This window comes from Larimichthys crocea, chromosome XXIII, assembly GCF_000972845.2.
Source record: "Larimichthys crocea isolate SSNF chromosome XXIII, L_crocea_2.0, whole genome shotgun sequence".
Classification (NCBI taxonomy): domain Eukaryota; kingdom Metazoa; phylum Chordata; class Actinopteri; family Sciaenidae; genus Larimichthys; species Larimichthys crocea.
In genome coordinates, this window is record NC_040033.1 from 7379806 (window position 1) to 7402291 (window position 22486).

The 22486-nt window shown below is 40.7% G+C and overlaps 1 protein-coding gene across 1 annotated transcript in view; it reads right to left on the minus strand.

Moving 5' to 3' along the window:
- Nucleotides 1-22486, minus strand: part of pou6f2 (POU class 6 homeobox 2) — a 74765-nt gene that overhangs the window by 45664 nt on the left and 6615 nt on the right. Inside the window, exons 3-5 of the mRNA XM_027274461.1 lie at nt 21640-21827; nt 7443-7540; nt 1305-1524 (exon numbers count right to left, since the gene is read on the minus strand). Of these exons, the coding sequence (XP_027130262.1) occupies nt 1305-1524; nt 7443-7540; nt 21640-21827 (506 nt within the window). The remainder of the gene's footprint in view (nt 1-1304; nt 1525-7442; nt 7541-21639; nt 21828-22486) is intronic.

The following is a 22486-nucleotide window of genomic DNA, read 5'->3' on the forward strand; positions in this document are numbered from 1 at the left end:
TGTCACTTTCTCTCCGCGGAGGTCCCTTCAATGCATCCCCTTCAGATAAGAGAACGCGCCAACAGGCAGTCTGTCAGTCCACGCGCTTAAAAAAAGATCTGCCACAGAGGCATTTCTCCAGATTTTTTTTTTTTTTTTTACATTTTTTTCCACTATCTCTTATGGATGGGGAATTTTATCGGGACATTGGATTCCAGGCCGTCTGTCGGTTTGTTTAGCGGCGGACAATAAGGATGACTGAGAGGTGTTTGTTTTGGCGTCCTGACACCCTGACAATGTGTTTGTCGATCAGTTCATCAGATCACTGAAGCCTCTGGGCTGTCCCTCACGCACCAGGAGGAAGATCTGTTGAAGTGTGAGTCAGACGGGCCTGCTGGGCCCATTATCATCCACTACTGATGGATACATTGAAGGGCTCACTGGATAGATGCGGGTTTATTAAAAGCTCTGCCCACAGCGATGGCTGCTGTTATTTATGCATGTTTGTGTCCATTAGGCTTCTACCTCCACATTTCCTCACTCAGGGCATCTGTCCATCCATTTCTCCACATGAAGGGAGCCTCCCCTGCACTTTGTGCTTGCACTGGCATTATTGTAATCTCCATCCTAAAAACACACTGCTTTACATGTAGCCTGGCATCTTTTTACATTAGTGAGGCTCTACTCATTCAAGATTCATGACTGACTGGTTTCCCCATCCATCCCTCAATCTAATGGTATAAAAGAGACAATGTTTTAAACATTAAAATGAAAACCATTTACAACTATGATCAAAAGAGAACACTTGGGCATTAAAGTTTAAAAGGCAAGGATAAGTACAGCCATGTGGATGGACAGATGAGGTGGAAAAGAGATAAGAAAGTGAAGTACAGTGCACTCTTATGCACAGGAAAGAGACATAAAGTGCTTCTGCGCTGCGCTGCAAAACGCTGACCTGTAATTAATATGGTTGGTCCTCTGGGCAAGTTGAGGATAGCAGCTTTTTGGGATACAAATCCCTGAAGGATTCTTACCTGCTCAGTAGCTTTGTAAAGCATTTTTATTAAAGAACAAACAAACAACAGTTCCGTGTCATACAAAGGACGTACAACAAACTCCTGCTGGGATCAATATTTGTTTTATTTATTCTCTGAATCATCATGTATACTACAGAAAAGCCGTCATTAGTGTTGTACGACTATAAGACCAGGCTCAGCCTCCTGCAGTGAATTATTTCCTACTTTCTTCCCGGGACATCATGTTGACCCTGTTTTGTCAAACGAATTCTTCTATATCTGTGTTTTTTATTTGGCCCTCTTTCTTACCTTGCAGGTTCTGGAGCGGGAGCGTCATGATGCCCCCTGCAGCAGCAGCAGCCACCAGGCTCTGGATGTTAGCGGTAGGCAGTGAGAGAACGAGGCCCTGCTGCCCGCCCAGGTGTCCGCCTGCGTTGAAGGGGATGAGAATGGGCTGGTTCATGCCTGGCGCCGCCCCGGACATCACGCCTCCTACTGCGTTGGCCAGCTGCTGGGCCACCAGGAGAGACTGCAGCAGACACACACAACACATACAGGCATAGCATCATTGCTTTGGTACTAAATATACTGTGTGTTTGTTTCCATTTTTGAACATTAGCAAGCACATTATTATTATTGTCCTGGATATGTTTGTAGCTGTGTGTAATATAATGTTTTAATATCAGGTCCTGCCTGTAATGTGAATACTTATTATTTGACCATATTTATAAGATTACTTACATGTCCTTGTCTTTATTGTTTATTTATCTCTTGTTACATGTTCAAAAAATTACTGTAAAACATGTTTTTGATTACATAGATGTAACCAATCAATCAAACTAGCGAACCTGCCCATACAAGTAGGAGGTGTGTGTTTCGATTTCAGATATTAAACCTGTGAAAACAAACAGAGGCCGAGTGTTGTGGAGAAATTGCTGAAATCATTGGCAACAGGTCAGGAGGGAGGAAAGTGTTCAGGAGCCTCTGATGCTGTAATATTTATTGAAGCACCAGCTCATGCTGGTGGTCAGACTTTAAACCCCTACGCCCAAAGATAGTCGAAGCGAACGCATTTACCCACGTTAGTGTTCAGCACCTTCTAGTCTGGACTGTTGTCTGTTTATGTTAATAGCACGTCAGCGCTAGCTATCTACCGTATTATGTCTAGGAGGCCAACATTCAGATTCTTCGACCCTGGTCACCAGGCAACGTCGAGATAGGCTGTGCACCTGCACTCCTCCAGAAATCCAAACAGTGGCCTCGCATACCAAAGAGAGACAGTGTCTTCTCTGACAGTATTTAGTGCTGTTACTGTCTATGACCTCAAGGCCCATGTGTGCGACCCCCGTGTAACCTGAGGATAGAAAATCCCATAACACAGGGGTCTAATTTATTATTTTTAAAAATTTAACTGTAACTTTAAGGTGTGTGCGGAGCCTTCTGCAGCTCGCTCCGCGGTTTAGCATCGCTGTTTTTCACAAAATCACACCAACTTTATGACGTCCAATCACAAGTTACAGATTTAAATCCTTCTGATAACTAAACTCTGATGTTAAATCAATAATTTGACTTAATCCTATAATGTTTTATAGGATTTTAACTATCTGTAAAAATAATATAAGTACTAGTGTTTTAGGTAAGGTAGTGGATGACAGTAACATCTTTTTGTATTTGGAAAGAATAAAACTTGTAAATAACGCTGGACAAGTTGAAATCATTCCTACGATACATAATGAGATGGTACACTTCCACATATTTTATTGTATTTTGTTATATTTTACTCCAGTTTTTACTTTAATAATTTACTAGAGAAATAAAATACAATAGTATTTTATTTCTATAGTTTATTTTTATCTTCTGTCTAGTGCTCTTAAAGCTGAGCTGACCTGTTTTTCTCGCCCAACACATTTCATTGTACCTTGTGTTTACCTACATTTGACGAATAAAACTGAAAACCTGAACTGATAATATAGTATAGTATAGTTATCACAATTTGGCAAATATAGGAAAAATCAGATAAAATAATAAAATGCAGAGAGCAATGAGACCAAACTCATCAGATAAATTAGTTGTTTTTCATCACAGCTTGCTTAAAATCATTAATTGCAGAGTTTTTTGTAAACACAACAGCTTGATAAGATTCCTCTGTAGTTGATAGACGATGATATCGCCCGTCATTCCTCATGTGTGCTGCAGAACACTTGTTTTACAGGAGTAAACTACAGAGTCAGGGCTTCACATTTAGTTGATAAATATACAGTATGCACTATTTTATATCCCGGCATGCTTAATTGAGACGAGTAAAGCAGACGTCACCAAAGTGACTGTGTCAGTAATCAATGTATTTTGATGAACGCACTTGTTTTGCAGACAAATTCTGCCAGTCAAAACACACCGCAGATGGTACTGACAGAGATCAAATCCAATCTTTGTGAAAAGAGCTGAGAATTTCTCTTTCACAGAGATGCAGAGTGATTTATGTTTCATCCCGCTGAACAAATCTCTGGTACCACAGAAATGCGCCTGAAATACACAGTGCGAAAAAAAAAAACCTCCATAAAATAAAAAAATTGCAGTACTTCACTTCACTTTTGATGTGGGATATAACACATCACTCTTGTCTCTTCATGTATCCATTCATTCATATTAGTTCAAGTGGAATTTGTGCAGTCATACCCATAGAAAGAAAGATATGTTATCAGAAGTATCGCTCTGAGATATTTTACACAGTAGAAGATCTCTTTAAATGTATTTTCCGAGGAAGTGGGTTTGGAAATACACCAACACATTTTTCATCGAGAGCTTTGAGCCACAAGTGGGAAGGTTTTGTACCGTGGCTGAAATCTCCATGAATGACATCTTAAATTTCATTCATTCTGATAAAACCCTTTTTCAAATTATGTCAGCGTTTGAGCATGCCAAAGTGAATTTACCTTTACAGAAGGTCCGAGACAGGAGATAGCGAAGAAGCTGCACAATCCAACAAAATTACTGTTTAAAAATCGAATTGAATTGTTTGGAATAAAATAATAAAAGCACATTGTCAGCTTGTGTTGCGTCCACAGTAAAGCAGCCTTTAGAAGCCTTGGCTGCACTGGGTTGCCTCCTCCACTGTGACTTACGTTCGCAAAATACTTTAACTCCAATTGTCAGCTATCTGCTTCTGTTTTGCATGGTGTGTCTGCAGCTTGCACAGGATGCACAGCGGGCTGACTGGTGTGAAGAACCCAAACGTACTCCCAAGCCCGGCGCTCCTGGGTGACAGGCGTGTCACTGTGATAACCCTGCGTGGTGCACAACGCCTGCACCCACTCCGACATACATGCGATCGCAGTTTAAGAGGTACGAGGTCATGTGGGTTTAAAGCCACAAAGCATGGAGAGATCTCAAGGCGAAATATCAGCAGCGAGAGACAAACGAATACCTGTTTGCGTTTCTAAGCTGTTAAAAGAATAAAAAGGCACGGAGAGGTGATCGTCGCTGGCAGGAGTAATCACACACACACGGTATAGGATTCTTCTTTCTCAATGTTTGCTTTGATACGCAACAACAGGGCATAACGAATGACAACGTCTGATGCTTCTAAGAGCATTCAGAATGACATTTGCCATTAACTTTAAAAAATGAATTAATAATTTGGGAGCTCAAAGAATCCTCAAAGGACAATAAGGCGACGCGTTTGTTAGGCTGCAAGTGACATATGTTTAATCTCACATTTTAAACTCAATGTAATCTCGAATCGGAGCCGCGTATAATCAAAGACATTCTTTGAACGTTTCATCTCGGGGTCAAACAAAATGAGATTGCCAGGCTTGACAGCAAAGACGGCCTCACATATGAGGGAATAACATTAAAAGACAATTCTGCAATTATCAGATGTAGCCCTGATTTATTTATAGTTACAGGCAGCTTTGGAGAAACAGGCACACTCGCAACAGCTCTTAGGATTTAGGCTGTTTATGGTGCCAGTTTAAGACTCGTTATGATCTTCAGCTGAGGTGAGAACATCGTACATGCACACAGCATCTCACGCAAAGCGTGATCATAATTAGCTCGACTCTGCAGCCACACAGAGAGCTTTTACTACGAGAACCCTCAGCATCACTCATCTAGATTTACAGGCCGTTCACCTTCTGCCTTCTTGCCTGGTACTCTCACTCTTCCTCTCCATAGGTGCTGTTGGAAAGCTGCTGCACGCTGCTTTGGCAAGCCTGACAGTTGCGTGTTGAGGAGTGGTCTCCTAGGGGCCACACAGATGTGTAAGAATTGTGTGTGCGTTTGGGCTCTGGATGGGGAAGCAACCCAACACAGGACTGGATGTGGTACCCAGCCTCTCTGCCCATCAGGGGAGAATAGGCCCTTCTATCTGCTTGGCAGCTCTGGCACTGAGAAATTGCCCATAATCACCCAGATAGCAGACTTTTGTCATCCTAACTGCGAGTGGGAAACAGAAGGAAGGTGGATTCATGTTGGGTAAACTACCATTGGATAATGGTTGTTCGAACAATATCCGGCTCTGGAGCAAGAATCTATCAAAACATATTGATCCTGGAACAAGAGAATTGGGTATGGCATGCGGAGCGCCTTTGTTTCTGAAAAGTGTTAGCTTCACAGAGACTGTACTGACAGCATTAATATATTAGATGGTGACTGTTGAGAGCCGCCTGCTGAGGCTCAGACTCTAACTGCTGCCTGCTCGAGATGCTTTCCCTTTTGTGCTTATTTCTTATCTATTACCAAAACAGCGGCTTTGACCAGCGAGGGTATCTGTAATCAGAAAAGTGCTTTTAATTAAGCTCATTCTTCATCTCCGCTCGCGGCAGATTGACTCTTCCACCGGGGATTTCTCACCCTCCAAACCTGCCCGACAGAACTGAACGGCTCTCCTGCTCTCGTGTTTCCTCTTTTGTTTATCCTGATGAGGATTGACTGTCATTGAGTAACACTAAGTGCAGGGAGAATGGCCTTATTAAAGAGGGTGGAGGGAACCTGACGCTCCGTGTGTGCTTGTGTGTGTTGAGCGGTGACATTGAGCAACACTAATGAGATAGATGTTCATTAAACATCGCTGAGCCACCAGGCCAATAAATCCAATCAGATAGGACAATTCCTGATTGAGCTATTAACAGGGCTGCGGGCTCAGGCTCTTTGCTCTCCTGCTTGTTTTGACAAGGCCTGTATTGTCAGCTCATTAGAGCTACAACTCAATTACATCAGAGGATGATGTGTGATGACAAAATACTTTACGACTTCACATCTCAGCTGAACATTATTCACGCTGTGGCATTCAGTGAGGGTGTTTTGTATTTTCTGTTTCACTCACCACAGAATATGAATAGAACCAGACTAAGCCAGTGATTTCATGACTGAAACTCCCAAACACTGCCAATCTTTTGAATTACTCTTTGTACACCGACGTTGGCTTCTTCTTTTGTCTTCTGCATGTGTGCAACAATGGTCATCGAGTGAAAAAAGAGCAGCATGGCTCGTGGAGGCAGAAATACACCCATGCCCACGGAGTCCATAACAAACACAAAAGAGGAGACAGAGGACAGGATTTTTATTTAGGGTAAGCAGAGAACTTCCCATCACTTCTCACGCTCCTGGACTCAGTTTGTCCAATCATGTATCGTAATTACAGTGTCACCCTGATACGACACTGCTACAGTCAAAACAAACAGTGGATTTGTTCATAGCCCAGGATAGAAACTCAGAAATGTCCCTACGTTATGACGTTACAATAAAAAGTAACTTGAGGACAGATAAGGAAGGGAACAATTAACACAGTCACACATGGAGGCGTTATGACTTCGCAGTTGGATTTATTTTAAGTATTATACCTTCATGTCTGGTGTCACCTTCCTTCTTGACCCATTTAGGTGTGAAGCAGGAGGAAATACTTTTAAAAAAAACGTTTCAGTCGGTTAGAAGAAGATGGAGAGACAGTTGGCTTTTGAAATGGTTGATACCAATAAAAACACAGCATGAAGAACTTGTGGCAGCTGAACAAAACCAAACAAGAAGTCCTGTTTCAGGAGGCGGTCACTGCCAATCAAAGGCTGCCTCCGATCTACAGTAAAATACAGTATGATTATACGATGATTCAAAAAGTCATTGTTTACTACTAAAAATGTTAAAATGTAGTCATGGAACCATTATCAGCACAACTAACGGACTGCACTTCAAGGACCTGAAAACTCATTTTCTCCAGTGACCAATGGGATTCTGCACTAGCATGTTATTTTCTGCCAAAGTTTGAACAATTTTGTTTATTTAACATTTGGAAAAATGTGATATCATGTACTTATATGCAGGATTTACACCCACACAGCCAAGATGAAGCAGATTAGTAAATGTAATCTATAAATAATGGTAACAGTTGATGCCTTCTAAATGCCTTAATCAAATTATGTTTGGATTCACTTTGTTTAAGATCCCCTCACTCACCTGTGGACCCATCGGGTATCCTGGGTGGGACTGCCCTAGTTGACTCTGCTCAGAGGGACTGCTGCTGGTGTCAGACTGGACCGAACCGTCACGAGCTCCTGAGAGAGCAACAGGCAGAAGAGAAGAAAAGAAGAAGAGACAACGAAGAGACCACCTTAGACAGCGCAGACAATGTAAGCAGATAAACACACAACACAGACTACCACGTTGTGATATCAACAACGCGGAGTGTCGCACGGCACAGAGGAGGGCAGTTGAAAGAAGGGGAATTTGTATTTAAGTGCTTTATCAATAACGGCTGTAGCAGTGAATAAATTACCAACCAGCGGAGAGGCTCATTGATTGGGGATGATGCATACTGGCGGGTCCCCGATGGCCTAGATTACCGCTGAGAGATAGAGCTCCACCACAAACGCTGGGGCCATATTATTCAGCCATTTACATCACTGAGTATCACTCATCTAAACCCATTCCCCCCTCCCTCCACTCTGAGCCTGCAGCTACGAGACACAATTAGACCTGTTTGCTATGAGGGCAGAGTGGAGCGGAGCAGACAGGGACATGATAATAAGCTTGCTGATGGCTGCAGGGAAAATAAAGGACATTGACGATTGGATATCATAGCAACCCCTATCTCACGGAATATCTCAGCAGTGCACGAAGCGTGGGCTGCTCTGAAAGGTCCGAAAGGCTGCTTTGACCCTCACCCTCTGACCTCGGTGATATCGAGATGGCACGATGCCTCACTGTTGACACAGAGGGGCGAAGACGAGTAAATCTTGCAGACAAAAAATGGTCGGAAAAAAGAAACGTCCTTTAGAAATCTTTCACTAAACGGACTGTCCTGAAGAAAAAACACAGTACCAGACTAAAAATGACTTTATTTTCTCTTTTAAAAAAAACTAAAAATGGAAGAATTTAATGTGAAGGGCACTTAGATCTTACTAACTAAAACTTCCACTGAAACAATCGTCCTGACCAATAAAAATTGTGATTGATTTTACAATTGTTCACACTCTTAAAACAATCTCTATAAACTAGGTACGACACACCGATTTTAATGTGAAGACTTAAAACAGAGTTGAAAAGATGTTGTATGAGATGGAGGATGAATTGCTTTTCAATAAGTTGTTGAAGGTGAAGTTGTAGTGCCGCAGAAATGTGGTAAAACTATGTGTTATTAAAAACAAGGACTCACCGACAGGCTGTCAATATCATGGATAGTATCTACAGTATTCTCTGATTCATCTCGCTCATTCATCTCTGTGCCAATGACAACTTCAGGCCTTTTATTGACGCCAGCTGCCATGTTTCACGGCATTACCCTCCACCTGTGTGAATATAGTTGTCCTTGATCGACCTTTAAGCAGTTATCCGAGGTATTTTATCGTTTTCTTTAGAGACAACTTTTATCAATTTGTCTTCTTTGTATAGTATTACATTATACTCAACTGAGTATAAATGGAATCAAAATAGTCATACTGTTTATAATAATTAGCGACAGGGAGCTGAAATCATTGTTTGTTTTTTTTCTCTGAAATGCCACACGTAATTAGTTTAAAAGCCCTGAAAAACAATTTTCTACAGGTGACTGCGCGCTACATGAACATGAACACAACACAGTTCTGCTTATTTCACTAGAGAGATTTCTCTTTTGAAACTGTGAGCCGACGGGACGAGACATGTGTGAGCGTTGTCAGTGTGTGGTTAAGTGACAGAGAGAGTGATGGTGAATGTAGTATAGAACAAAAAGTGTGCAGTGATGTCATTCAGGCAGTAAATAAATAGACGTTGTGGTAGTACACGTCACACCTCTTTTAATTCAGGAACGTTATCTAAATTTATGCACTAGGGTGGCATTACAGTGCCATTGTTTGGTTTATTGTAAAGAAACAAAGCTGGAGCAGTGACGGCTCTTCTTTAAGACAGTAACGTGGGATAAAATGGGATAAAACATCAGATTGGTTCTTTGCTTGTGTTTTTGAGTGGGACTTAAAGAGTGATGGTTGCTTATTTAGTCATGAACATTTCATGTAACAGAGAAATATGTAGGTTCTTATCCAGTTATTTCATTTATACTTGCATGATTAAAACACAGATTGGAGATGTGTCAACAACTGACATCCAATCAAGACACTGCAAGTGTTAAATGTACTGGTGAGTTTTAATTAAGTTAATTAACTGCACACAGGGTGATTGAAGCTGTTATCTCAGAAAAGAATGATTAAACTACTCTTTGATTGAGCGTAGAAATTGAAATTTAAGTGTTCGAAACTCTAAGTGGTCTTAAGTGCTTGAAAGTACAATAAAACATTTATTTAAAAAAAAAAGCTATTGTTTTACAAAACAGATACGTGCCATCTATAATTAACCAGTAACCATGACTCTGCTTTTAATGTATAGTACAAAAGCCCTCACAAATGTGAATAAAGCATCTCTTTAAATGCCCTGTCTCCTTAATAAAACAGCTCTTCCCCTGAATAAAGTGGATTTTGTAGATGAAGTCAAGCCAACCATGTGGAAATGCGTTTGAAGGCCACATAACCTTGTTAAACCGCACAATGTTTGCAATTAATTTAAAAAAAAAGTAATCACATGTCCACTGTAAGATCGATTTTCTTAAATGGAATATCACAGCTTTTAAATAAAGAATAAAGCCTTGGTGTATTGTGTCTTTTTATTCAAGGATGAATAGGCTTTTTCTTGTTAAACATACAAGGCATGCAGTGGTTTCTAGTCCTTTTATAAAAGCTTCATACAAAACGTGCTATTGAGTAGCCTTGCCAACAAGATCTCATTGCCTGTCAAGTATATTTATGCGTTACATTTTAAACTTCCTTCCGCCAAGTAAAATCATTTCATCTTTACATAAAATCCAAATAATTGGTGAATGGCATGACCTAAGAAACCTCAAGCATTTGATGGTTGATTTGAAAGCCCAAGGGGAAGCCTGCTTTTCTAGCTGGTTTCTACCTCTGGCTGGCTGGCCGGCCCTGCCTCTCGATGAAGGTCCACATCCTCTCGCTTATCAGCCTCGCAACGCAGTGGCTATTTTGACAAGCCAGTCTCTTTTCACCAATTATTTCACCCATTATGGATCAAGTTGTGCACCGCCCCGCCTGTGGAATTAAGATCAATCTGAACATAGACAAGACTTTGTGGCTGTATTACGGCCAATATAAATACAAAGATAAAGTACAGTATAACCATAATCTGCTGTATAATTTCACATTTATGTCAGAGAGTGGATATTTCTTAGTGGATTTAATTAGAGGTATTGTTTCTAAGAAGTTAATTCTCACTTGGATGTTATCAAATTAAAGTAATTTCTTTCCTGCTGATCTGATTTTCATTTACATCAACTCAAACTTTCCCACCATCTCAAAAGGCAATTCTCTAAATGCAGCTGCCACACTGTGAGAACAATAATAAACCCGACAGTGCTGCTGAACAACATTTACACCAGTGAATTATCCAGTTATCCTCATAAAATTGCCAATTAGCTAAATTAAGATACTCGGCTATAATGAAGGAGTGAGACTTCATAACATCATCAACTGGCTGCAAACAGTGTGGCTCATGACTGTAGTTAAGAAACTGGTTGTGAATAATGTATTCTATCTGATAAACAGTGTGGGAGACTTTCTGAATAACGATTCTTTGATGCCTTTCATTGCATCATTTCACAATAACTTAGAAAGCTTCATCCCCTTGCAAATATCTGTAACGTTAACGCGTTTATCGCGCGGGGAGGGGAAATCGATAATAAATAAATACACATGCACATCTTCTCCCAGAGGATTTGTGTAATTTCTTTAACGAAATTAAATAGCTGACAGGAGAAATATCCAGGGAGCCGATCTTCAATTCTTTTTTATTACTAGAATCTTTGTACATGTTTTGCTTTTCTTTAAAAAAAAAAAAAAAAAAAAAACAAAATGAAGTTATCCAACGTGAACGATTCTTAAATTGATTTCCAGATAAAAATTAATACCGGAAAAAAGAGAAAGTTTACTAAAAAGAAAGTACTTTGATGTTGTGATTATACCCAGGTTACACAATGGATAAAACTGAATGAATGGATGTATTGATGTGAGGAGATGAAAGAAGAAGACGAAGATGAAGGAATGTACATTCCACACAGCTTTACATTTATCTTGCATATTCAGGCTTTACATCAACTGCCATTAAATCTTTATTCTCAAATAATTAATACATACATGTATTTTTATGGCCTTGACTAAAAGTAATTTAATTAGTCGTATGAATTCAACACTAATACTCACACTGATGTGATGATATTTTCAGTGAAAATACTTAATAATAGTCAAATAATTAGATTTTTTACAAGGCACAGTGTGCAATTTTATGTGACTTATGTCATGGAAATATTGCCAATATCCACCACTATATAAATTCTCTTTCATTGATCACCAAAGTGGCCACTGGAGAGCGACTTTCAATGCCACACAAGGCAGAAGGTCTCTCTGGACTGTGTGTGTGTGTGTGTGTGTGTGTGTGCGGTGATAGGTGGTTGAGCAGGGGGGGGCAAAGAGCTATATTTATTTGACTTCATTCGGCCTGTCTTAATGCAGGGTGCCCCAAGGACTGCACCACAAAACAATTAGCCTGGATTTCATAAAGCAATCAGCATGCCACCTTGTCTAATGCAACCGCTTCATACATTGACAGTCTGAATAAAATGGGTGTTATTGAAAGCTTTGTGTTCATGTTAGCTTTCGCCTCAGTGCATTCATGAATCAATTTTTGCCCATAAAAGAAGCTTTAACACTTAAGCTATTTTAGTGGAAATGCATTATGTAAGTTGTCAAATGTACGAGAGAGGCCTGGTAACGATTCAGCCTATTGAGAACGAACAGCCAACCCCCATTTTTATAATGGTCCTTTTGAAAATGTCTGGCTGAGTGCATGTGTTTGCTATTAAGATGTTGTCAATCATTTTGCCACTGAAATCTAATCCATGGAAAATAATTTCACATGTGAAAAAGACTCAGGACTATAAGTTAATTACATTTTTTAATGGTTATGATAAATTGAATCATCAAAGCAGAGGTAATTATAGCAGGAAAAAAACATGCACGGTAATATAATTCTCCATCACTAAATGCGTGCTGTTATGATGTTGACTCACAGCATTTGCTGGACAGCGATCTGTGAGCTTTTGAGGCGTGAAGAATGGGCCCAGATAAACAACAAGCCACATCATACACAAGGTTTAATTCCATCAATACACAACCAATTGTGCCAGATTGTTTGACCATTGATTTTGTTAATACCACTTGAAAAGTTGATGTGGCATTGCGGAGAGAGCTGAGAGAGAAAGAAATGTAGAGCGACAGATCAGTCCACTTTCATTTTTCTCTCTATCTAAAGCAGCCTGGAAATAAAGTCCAAAAAGTAATGTAGCACACAGGCCACGGTGTTGTATGGATGACAGCAGAGCACAATATGCAGTGTGGGCTTTACAGTGATTTACTTACTAACTCCTTGTAGAATGCAAGAGAGCCAAAATCACCTGTGATTTAGCCCAGTGTTTCATTACTCCCACCAAAGCCCTCAACAATAACACAGGGCATAATCTGCTGCCAATAACTCCAGGTGCTCTTAGTCAGATGGTTCCCTCTGGGCCGGCAGGGAAGTAATACTCTGTTTAGAGGCCGGGGTGGAGAAGCTGCTAAGGATAGCTCAATAGTGTTTCTGGGGATAGAAAATCACCAGAGACTGACTTTTGAGTGGCTGCCTGTAACACTATTAGCTACATTATGGCTACTGCTGCTGCTAGGAGCGCTGTCATTTCCTTAATTAAGAGCCGAGTGCGGGGCAAGAGGGAGAAGAGGCCACGGCAATCTCACCGGGCCCCCGACATTAAAGCCTGATTCCTCGTCGCGCAAGGGCGAAGACCTTACAGGGGAGAGGGGGGTGTGAAAAAAATCTATCTCATTCATTATTCTGGCACAAAGTGGAATTATGGAGTTAAGGAATTACATAGGAGGTGGTGCCGTGGAGTGTGCCGAACAGAAAGGATTTTACACCTCAGCAGTTCTGTGACTATTTCTGAGGTGATTGTTAAGCCATAAGCAGAGGAGCAAAGACTCAGAGGACAGAAGAAGAAGAAGTATGCAGTGGTGTAATAGATGTCTGCACTGGCCAGAGGCTTTAAATGTAAACAACAGGAAATAGTACACTACAGCTTGTAGGAGCTATCCCCCACTTTCTGATGAATGGGCGGAGAATCTGCATGCTTAAAGCAGTAAGGACCCTGTGCTCCGACACTTATGCTCTCACTCGTGGCCACAGGTCTTCACCAAAAGGCTCTTTGACATGAGAGTGCTCTGCTCCAGCTCTTACCTGTCTCTCCCCTTGATGCTGGAGTGGAGATGGAAGCAGCACAAACACAAGAGGGACCAGAGGGAGGTAAATTGGTGAGAAGAGGCAATGCCCATTTCAAAGGTCAAGATGGAGAGATGGTGTGATGGAAAGAGAGATAGAGAGAGAGAGAGGAGGGATGGGGAAGGGAAGAGGGACGGAGGAGGGAGGAGGGGAAGAAGAGGGCTTTTGTGTTGCACCCTCACGGGGGACTCGGGACACTTTGCACATGAGCACATCTGTTATAGTGTGTCCTCCTCATTCCCAAAGCAATGTCAACCTGATTATCTTAGGGTTGAAAGAGGCAAATAACAATACAAATGATTCTTCATCCTTTTACGGCCATCAGCGAAGGAGGGACGCCGTGATGAAGACTAGCTTTAGAGAGCTGTAAGCCTTTTAGGAGATGCCTGCTTCACTATTACTCCTCCTCCCTAAATTACTTAAATGATATTTGCTGTAAATAGGATTCTGCTGCCGGCAGCCTGCAACCCTGTGCTGAATAAAGACCTTCCTCTCACTCTGTGTGTGTGTATGAACCCACGGCTTTTAGATTAGAGCAGAAATCAACAGAAAATTCAGCAATTTTGATGATTAAGTTCATTTCCGTGTATCAATTTTATATCGCATAAAGTAAATATATTTGTGGTGTGTCGGACAAAACGAGACATCTGAAGACAACACACTGGAGTTCTGGTCATAGTTATGTCCATTCTTTGTTATTTTATAGTTTTATACACCAAATGTTTCATTGATTAATCAAGAAAACGTCAGATTAAACAGGAATGAAAATAATCCGTAGTTACTACTTGTAACTTCTCAAACTCAAACTAAAGTCTGCTTCTAAAAGAAAGTGAAAAATGTGTCCTGAATGTTTTTATGACTAAAGCTGAAAGTCAGTTAGTCCATTAGTTAATTGACAGAAGATGAATCAAGAGTGATATTTTTAAAGCTGAGTAATAATTTGAAGAATTTGAGACTGGTTCCAGCTTCCTTTTTTCAGATATGTTTTTTGATTTGTACTGGAAATTTTAAGAAATATCACCTTGGGCTCATGAACAAAAAAAGAAAGTTTAAAAGAATAGAATAATTTACAGATGAATCAATACTCAGAATAATTACAAGTTGCAGTCGACCTTCAAACTTTAATCATGTTAAAAAACATCATCTTTTTGGGGGTTTTGTCCATCCTGCGTTGCATCTGGTCAAACTGCGGGACATTTAGACGTAGCCAGTGGGGTGTGAGGGCAGTCCACTGTGTGTGCGTGTGTGTGTGTGGGGGGTTAGACACCCACATGTCATGCCTGACACATCAGCCACGGACCCCCAGGCTATCTGGCGCTAATGCTGCCTATGTCCCACTTTCTACCTCTTGCCCCTCAAAGCGTCCTCTCCTCCTCCTCCCCCTCCTCCCTCACTCGTTCCTTCTGTCATAGAGGTATAATAACAATGGATCACACCAGCGCCGCAGCACAGGCTCAATCACTATAGGATAACATCAGGTGATACAAGCTTCACAGGAGTATATCTTTACCTCCACTGAACCTCAGCTAAACAGAGTGGATCCAGAAATGAGTTTATCGGGAACAAAGTCCTGTTTTAGTTGTTACTGTGTTTCCCTGTCGCTGTGATATTTACAGAACTCTGTGGGTAAAGGTGGAAACAAGCAAATAATCATGTAGCTAAAAGACACCCACCCCACCGTACCCCACCCCTCCCAGCACATTATTCTTGTGGAGCAGACAAATAGTGGAAGGAGGGACGTCAGGAAATAGTATTGCTTTGAAGCACATAACTCTATTCTGGAGAAAAGAATCATCACAGTGTTATTCCACATCCTCAGATATAAAGGGAAAAAACATAATAACTTCTCGATAGCCTGGATCTCTACTGCCCTATACAGCCCCCCCCCCTCATCATCCCCTCCGCCCGCCCGCCCACACCCCTGCCTCATCCACCATACACCCACTTCTCCTGCCTCAATCTTTGGTTTCAAAGGAAGCGAATCAGCCAGAAGGACAGAAGGTTATGCATTAGTACTGGTCATTGCTCAAAGAGCGAGCGTTATAAATAATAAAGGCTTGTGAAGGACACAAGGGCTGTGGGATGCATCTCTGGTTCACGCCACACAAGTCAAAGACAAGACTGTAATTTCTATTCCGAAAATGTGACCCTTGCAGCTTCAATTACATCTCAACAACACCAACCGTGTCCGTGCCAGGAGATGTGATGCCTCTTTGTTAGCGCTACATGAAAGGCTTATTGATATTGGTTACGGAGCGCACGCTACACAACATGCAAGTTTTTAGAAAATGAATTCCCAACTTAAAGAAAGTAAAGTAAAAAAAAAAATGCATATTGAAATTCAATTTATTTTCTCCACAGCTCTCCATCTACAGAACTTGTTTGGACTTCTTCCTAGACAATGCACAAATAATCTTTTTAAACTTTAAATGGACAAACAACAAGGAGAATTATGCTGTCAGTCAAAGTCATTTCTGCATAACCAAGCAGCCGTGAAACCTGATGACCTGATCGAAAAAGAAGAAGTCTGCCTCGTGCTCATCCTCGCTGTCCTCCTTGCCAGGCAGTGATTGTGTTGCTGTAGCCATGGGCGCTGCGGGCACATTAGAAAATGTATTACACCTGCTTTATAGGCGTGCATTAAGCTTGTTTTCAAGTTTGCGCAGACGGCTGAAATCCCCATAATGAGATCCACCTCCTGAGGAGAGACTTGTTCTCCCTCCGTCTCCTTTATCCACTCTTATTTACTCAGCGTGGCCCATTCAGCGCTGGGTTTGCGCCACTTTATTACTTAACCTCAGCACACAACATTACGAGGCTCTTTGCATCAGCAAGCAGCCTATCGCACCATGCATCCCTGCTCACTAAGCTGATTACACAAAAATAATAAGAACTCGTGCCTGCAGCGGTGTGTGTGTGTGTGTCTTTGTGTGTCTACATGTGTGTATGAGTTTGCAAGAGAACTTTGCGTGAAAGATGAAGTATTTTTGTCCCACATCTACACAACATAATAATACTATAAGTATGCACGTCATGTTAAATATGTTAATATATAAAAAGTGGAACTTAAAGTAAGAAAAATCTGAAGATTTAACACTTTTTTACGTCTTTTCCAGATATTCTAATTCTTTTTGCGCTGTCCATCTTTTCTAATATGTGCAGCACTATGAAAATTAAACAAATTTAGTACATAAACTGACATTTTCTTTGACATAAGAAGTTAAATACTAGATTTGAAAAAATCCAGATGGAATTATTAAGCTGGAACGTGGTTAAACTTAAAATCTGCGACATATGCGTACCAACTAAATCAACTTTCAGATTGTGAAAATAGTTTGAAGCTGCAACAAAATACTCGATCCTGTGTGTGAGTGACTAGTCCATGAATAATCCAGATTAGATTAATTTCACTAATCCAGTAATCTGAGTCTGAATCTAAGTGAAGCCTAATAAGTCTAAAAAAAAAACACCAAGGTGCAGCATTACAGCACATGTGGCATTCGGTGTGGACACTTTTTTTTTTTCGTTCCGAATGACCTCCAATACCAGGAATCAATAAAAGATTCATTTTGGGGAAGGGGGGGGGTCTCTAGGTGACCTTTGTGAAAATGTCCCACCATTTTGGCAGAATCCGTATAAGTGCAGACCATTTCATGTAGACAGTAAGTGTATGAAATGAGTGCTCCTGTCGTTCCAGCCTGGCTCTCTTTGACAGCATGATGATAGAAGCGTCACATCCTTGGGAGAGTAAATGCAAACTGACAAGAGATGAGCCTTTGGTTGCTGAATATAATACGGAATTGTGCTCTGAGTGTCTTATTATCTTGTCTGTTGATGTCTGAAAGGGGGAGATTTGCTTGAGAAGAGAAGACAGAAACTGTACGCATCCAACACCATCTCGTCCTTTGAAAAAAATTGCTTGCCCTACTAACCACAGCTTTCCCACCTAATGTCCACTTCTACTTGGAATAAATACAAGGCGGCAGGATGTTTGTGGTGCCTCGTAGCCCCTGTTAGCTGAAGTGGAAGACTATTTGCACAGGCGAGCTTTTAGGAGGAGAACGACCCTTTCACTACTGCAGTAAGCATGTGGTGGGTGTAGAGGGTGGACAATTTACTGTAGACAAACATGACCGCTACTGTCATTGTCTCCCACTGACTTCTCCTTCTCATAGTAGCAAAAACTAAAGTCATACATCAATTCTGTAGACAAGAAAAGTTGTGGTAGGCTCTCTAAACGCACGTATGGCAAGCACAATCACATCAGTGCAATCAAATTTAATTTATGAAGTGCCAAATCATAACAGAAGTTATGTCGTGATACTGACAAAGTGGATGTGCAGTAGGTTCACAGTTAGAGCGAACAATTGTGCTGCACTGAACAGCTCGATATCGTACAGGGTTACATATTTTCCTTTTGTACTAGTCTATATCTTTTCTGCAAGTATAGAACTAATTCTTTCTAAGTTGTCCTCGGCAGACAAACTGTTTCAATCAACAATCAAGAAGTGCACACTTTAAGATAGCTATGTTACGAATACGCTATTCTAAACTTGGTCGAGATGTCTTCGGATTCACTACGTTTAAGTTTTTCCTCTGTTGACACAATAGATGTACAGTAATACTTAAATTCCAGGGGAGCAAATTAAGTCTCAACATGATTTCCTTGAAACGAGTAGTGTGTGCTGCTATTCTGTTCATGTGAGCGAATGTCAATCATGAAATTGGAGCATTACATCAGAGAGATTATGCAAAATAACAGAACAAAGTTCCATTTTTCTACACTCCGGTTTTCTTTTACCGCTTGCTTTTGGTAAAAGGGAAGAATCTTAATAATGTGGCTTCTGCACAGTTCAGAACCACATAAAGAAGACGACTGAAGGCCTAGTTTAAAGGCTCATTTCAGGGCTGTTTTCATGCCAGTGGCATTCATGTTGATAAAAGAGTGCGAATTGCAAACTTATTACAATCTCCTTGCAAACATGAGAGCATTGCTGCTCTCAAAATAGCTACAACATCAAATCCAACTGATGTATGAACCCAAAAGATCCTAATTACTGTCTAAAATCTTTGTATTTATACATTGTTTAGTGAGTTAAAGGCTTAAAATATCTTCATTACTTCTTATTATCTGGGAATTGAATTCCTTTATAGCCACATGTGTTACGCTCAGTTGGCTTTATAGACCCGACTCATATCATAGCAGTTAAAATGAGTATAAGTTTCCAAAATGCTCACTTAAACTTCAACTAGACACCAAACAAAACAGTCTCTGCAACAAGGAGACTACTGTCCTAATTCTTGACTGAGTAAAGAAGGTGACCAGTCACCATCCCTTTCCCTTCTGTCTGCCAGCATTTAAGGAAACGTATAAAAAGATGCTGAGTCTCTCTTCTTCAACACCCCACTCTCTCTCTCCCATTCTTCCTTCCTATCTCCCCCAGCAGAAGACACGACTGTGCCACGTCTCCTCGTCACTGCCTGCCTTTCTCTATGACAGGTCATGTGGGCAGTGGTTTCCAAACGAAACCTGCCGCTGGCACAGCCCAGGGCTCCGCCACCGGGCAGAGAGAAACCATCCCTCCTAAAATTCACAAGTTACACTGGAGCGGCTCCAAAGCAGCGTCATGCAGTATGAAGACAGACCATCAAGGAACAGCAAATGACTAGAAATCATCGAAAATTAGCAACATTTCTTATTTAGGTCTAATTATTTATGTAAAACTATAACATAAATAAACAGCAAAGCATTCAACAACATTTAACGAGGCAAAAAGATGAAGCAAAAAGTGAGAAGCAGGAGAGGAGTCAGACAGAGACTGATCAGAAACGAAGAAAAAGAGGGAGACTTGATGCTTATTAAACCCAATTGCAACACTTCAGAGACAAATCCTGCAGTCCACAGTCCTTGTTTAGAAGACTCCAGCCTCGGCTTATTCTTGAAATGAGGATTTAAAAGACAGCTGAACTCTCACTGATGAGGTTTGAGAGTAATAATGTGCTGTGCCTCCTCCAAACTCTTATTTTATTTCGTTCACAAATGTTTGGCAAGCTCAGTGTATGAGCACCATACTCCACTCTCTGCCACTTCCCAAGAAACACACACACACAGATCCAGACATACTGATATATTGCATTAACAACTCTCATTAAAATGTTGGAAAAAAAAAAATCCTGTTTACTGCAGTACAAACTGATAGCCGGCAATAAAACAATTACACGCCAAACTCTCACACACATGCAGACACTAAGGCAGCACGTACACACATAAACACAGTTTGACTTGCAGAAGCAGAAAGAGAAACCACCTCAAGATAGTTTGTATTAATATTCAACACAGAAAACCAACATCTAAAACCATTAGAGAGGGATTTCTGTCACCTTGTAGCCACGTAAAAAAACAAATACTGGAATAATAGTAATATTAAAACTTGACAAAAAGAGTAAACGATGAAAATATTAAGCAAATCAGCTCTTTAAAGGAAGTCCTTCAAATTAGTTTTACACAATATGTCTTCCTCTTTCTGTTGAAATTAAGCAAATAAAATCCAAATCTTGGAAATAATTTGTTTAGTGGACATTTCATAAATGCTAATAATTTCCTTGAAATTAAACTAATTAAAATAAATTCAAGTTTAAATTCGGTATCTCTCAGCAGAAGGACAAATCTGTCAAAGCTGCAGTTAGTGGACAAAATACGAATATTTATTTTGTAATTACTAAATCTAATTTTAATGATCACAATCTGTCTGATCAAAGGAAAAAATAAAAACTTTAGGGCTACATTAAGTTTCTCATTACAACAAATAATTTGAAAATTATTATTTCTAAGATGGTAATTTATATCATTATGCTTATTGACTCATAACGAGGCCCACTGATTGAATTAGTCCACATGACTGAAACAGCTCATAATATAAACACACACACACACACACACACACACACACACACACACACTGAATCAGGCAAAATACCAAAATAGAGTGTGAACACTCAATTAATGAGATAAGTGCAAAAATAATGAGGCATGCTGATCGAGAAATTGGCTAATTTTGAAGATGATTTGCAAGTGAAGACTAAAAATAAGCGAATAAGCAGAAAATAAATCAGTGTGAGATAATCTAGAAACAATAATATTATAACTGATGTGCTGATGATATACACACAATTTGACATAAATCACTGGCTTCATTTTTGTTTTTTGTTCGACTACATAATTTGCTGTTAATTCTAACTAAGTTCAAACAATAAGTGGAGCATTTTTTCTATTTGAATTAATAAAAAAGTTAATAATATTATCAAACTCCGTCGTGGTTGTGAAGGTGTGGCTGAAGCTAAATGTCCTGTCAGTTCAAATTTGATTTTTGAGCATCAGTTAAAGTTTGAAATACATGTGATATAAAGCAGAATCATGCAAATCGGCTGCTATAAAATAAACAACAGTAATAAAGTGTTACAATTATCCACTAATGCTTTTATTATGTGTTAGGACAGACCTGTTGTGTTGACAACTACCCTGACTACAAACATGAACTAGTTTTGTAAGAAAAGTCTGAACATCTCAACATAAAAATGTGATAAAATACAATTTCCCCTTAATGAAATCTGAGCTTTTAATGACTTGTTCATTGCACTGAAACTTAGTTTGCTGCCTGACACTGCTGACACCTGTCCCAGCACTGGAAGCCCTCTGTTTTCACCTCACCGCTGCCTAAAACAAACCTCAGCCAGCAGCTTTGTGAAAGAAAAGGGACGAGAAAACGGGAGGCTCAAGCCTGCTTACCATACAGCTTGTTGGGAGAGCCTTCTCTGTCCGTGGCCTCGGAGGGCAGGAGCAGGGGCTCGTCGTTCAGATCGCTGTCTGGGGTGGCCGCTTTGTCGTCTGCCCGGAGTTCTGCCGCGCTCATGTCGCTGCGCAGGGAGAGCAGCGGCTTGCTTAGCTGCCCTGTAATCATCGGATCCTGGAGGGAGCTGCGAGCCCAGGTGGGAAACAGGGAGGAGGAAAAAAAAAGAAGAAAACACCCCTGGTTAGATGTGCTTTGGCGTCTCACCCTCACCGGCTCCTTCTCTATGTCTCTACTCACTCTCTCTACCCAGCTTCTCCTTTCTATTGCTCACTCATCACTCTCCCTCTCTCTCCTGCTCCCTCCCTCTCCAGCTCTCTCTTTTATCTGAGGCTGGTGCTACCCCGCTGATACTGCCGGCTGCTGCCTGGTGAAGAACTGTTACGGATCGCGTGGCTTTACCATTATACCCTGCAGTCCTAAAACGGTGATACATCCATCTCCAAGGACTCATTACTACCTGACATGTGCCTCATCTTCAGCAAACACTAAGCTGACAGCAGTCTACAAAGAGGTCCAATGGCTGTGCGCTGATAAATAAATGAAATTAATGTAATTCAACATCTAAAGATATGAAAATACACACCGGTGATTATATCAATTTTCACGTAGTTGGGGGCACAAAATGAGATCAAAGGTGACATCTTGGAGGATAATGTGAGTCGACGTGAACTTGAAGCCTGATTTGAACAAGAGATGAAGTCACTGATGTTCCCAAATTTCGCCCCCCAATTATTTTAATATTTTGTCGGCACTTAGAGACGAGAATGAACGGCGTCTACGCGA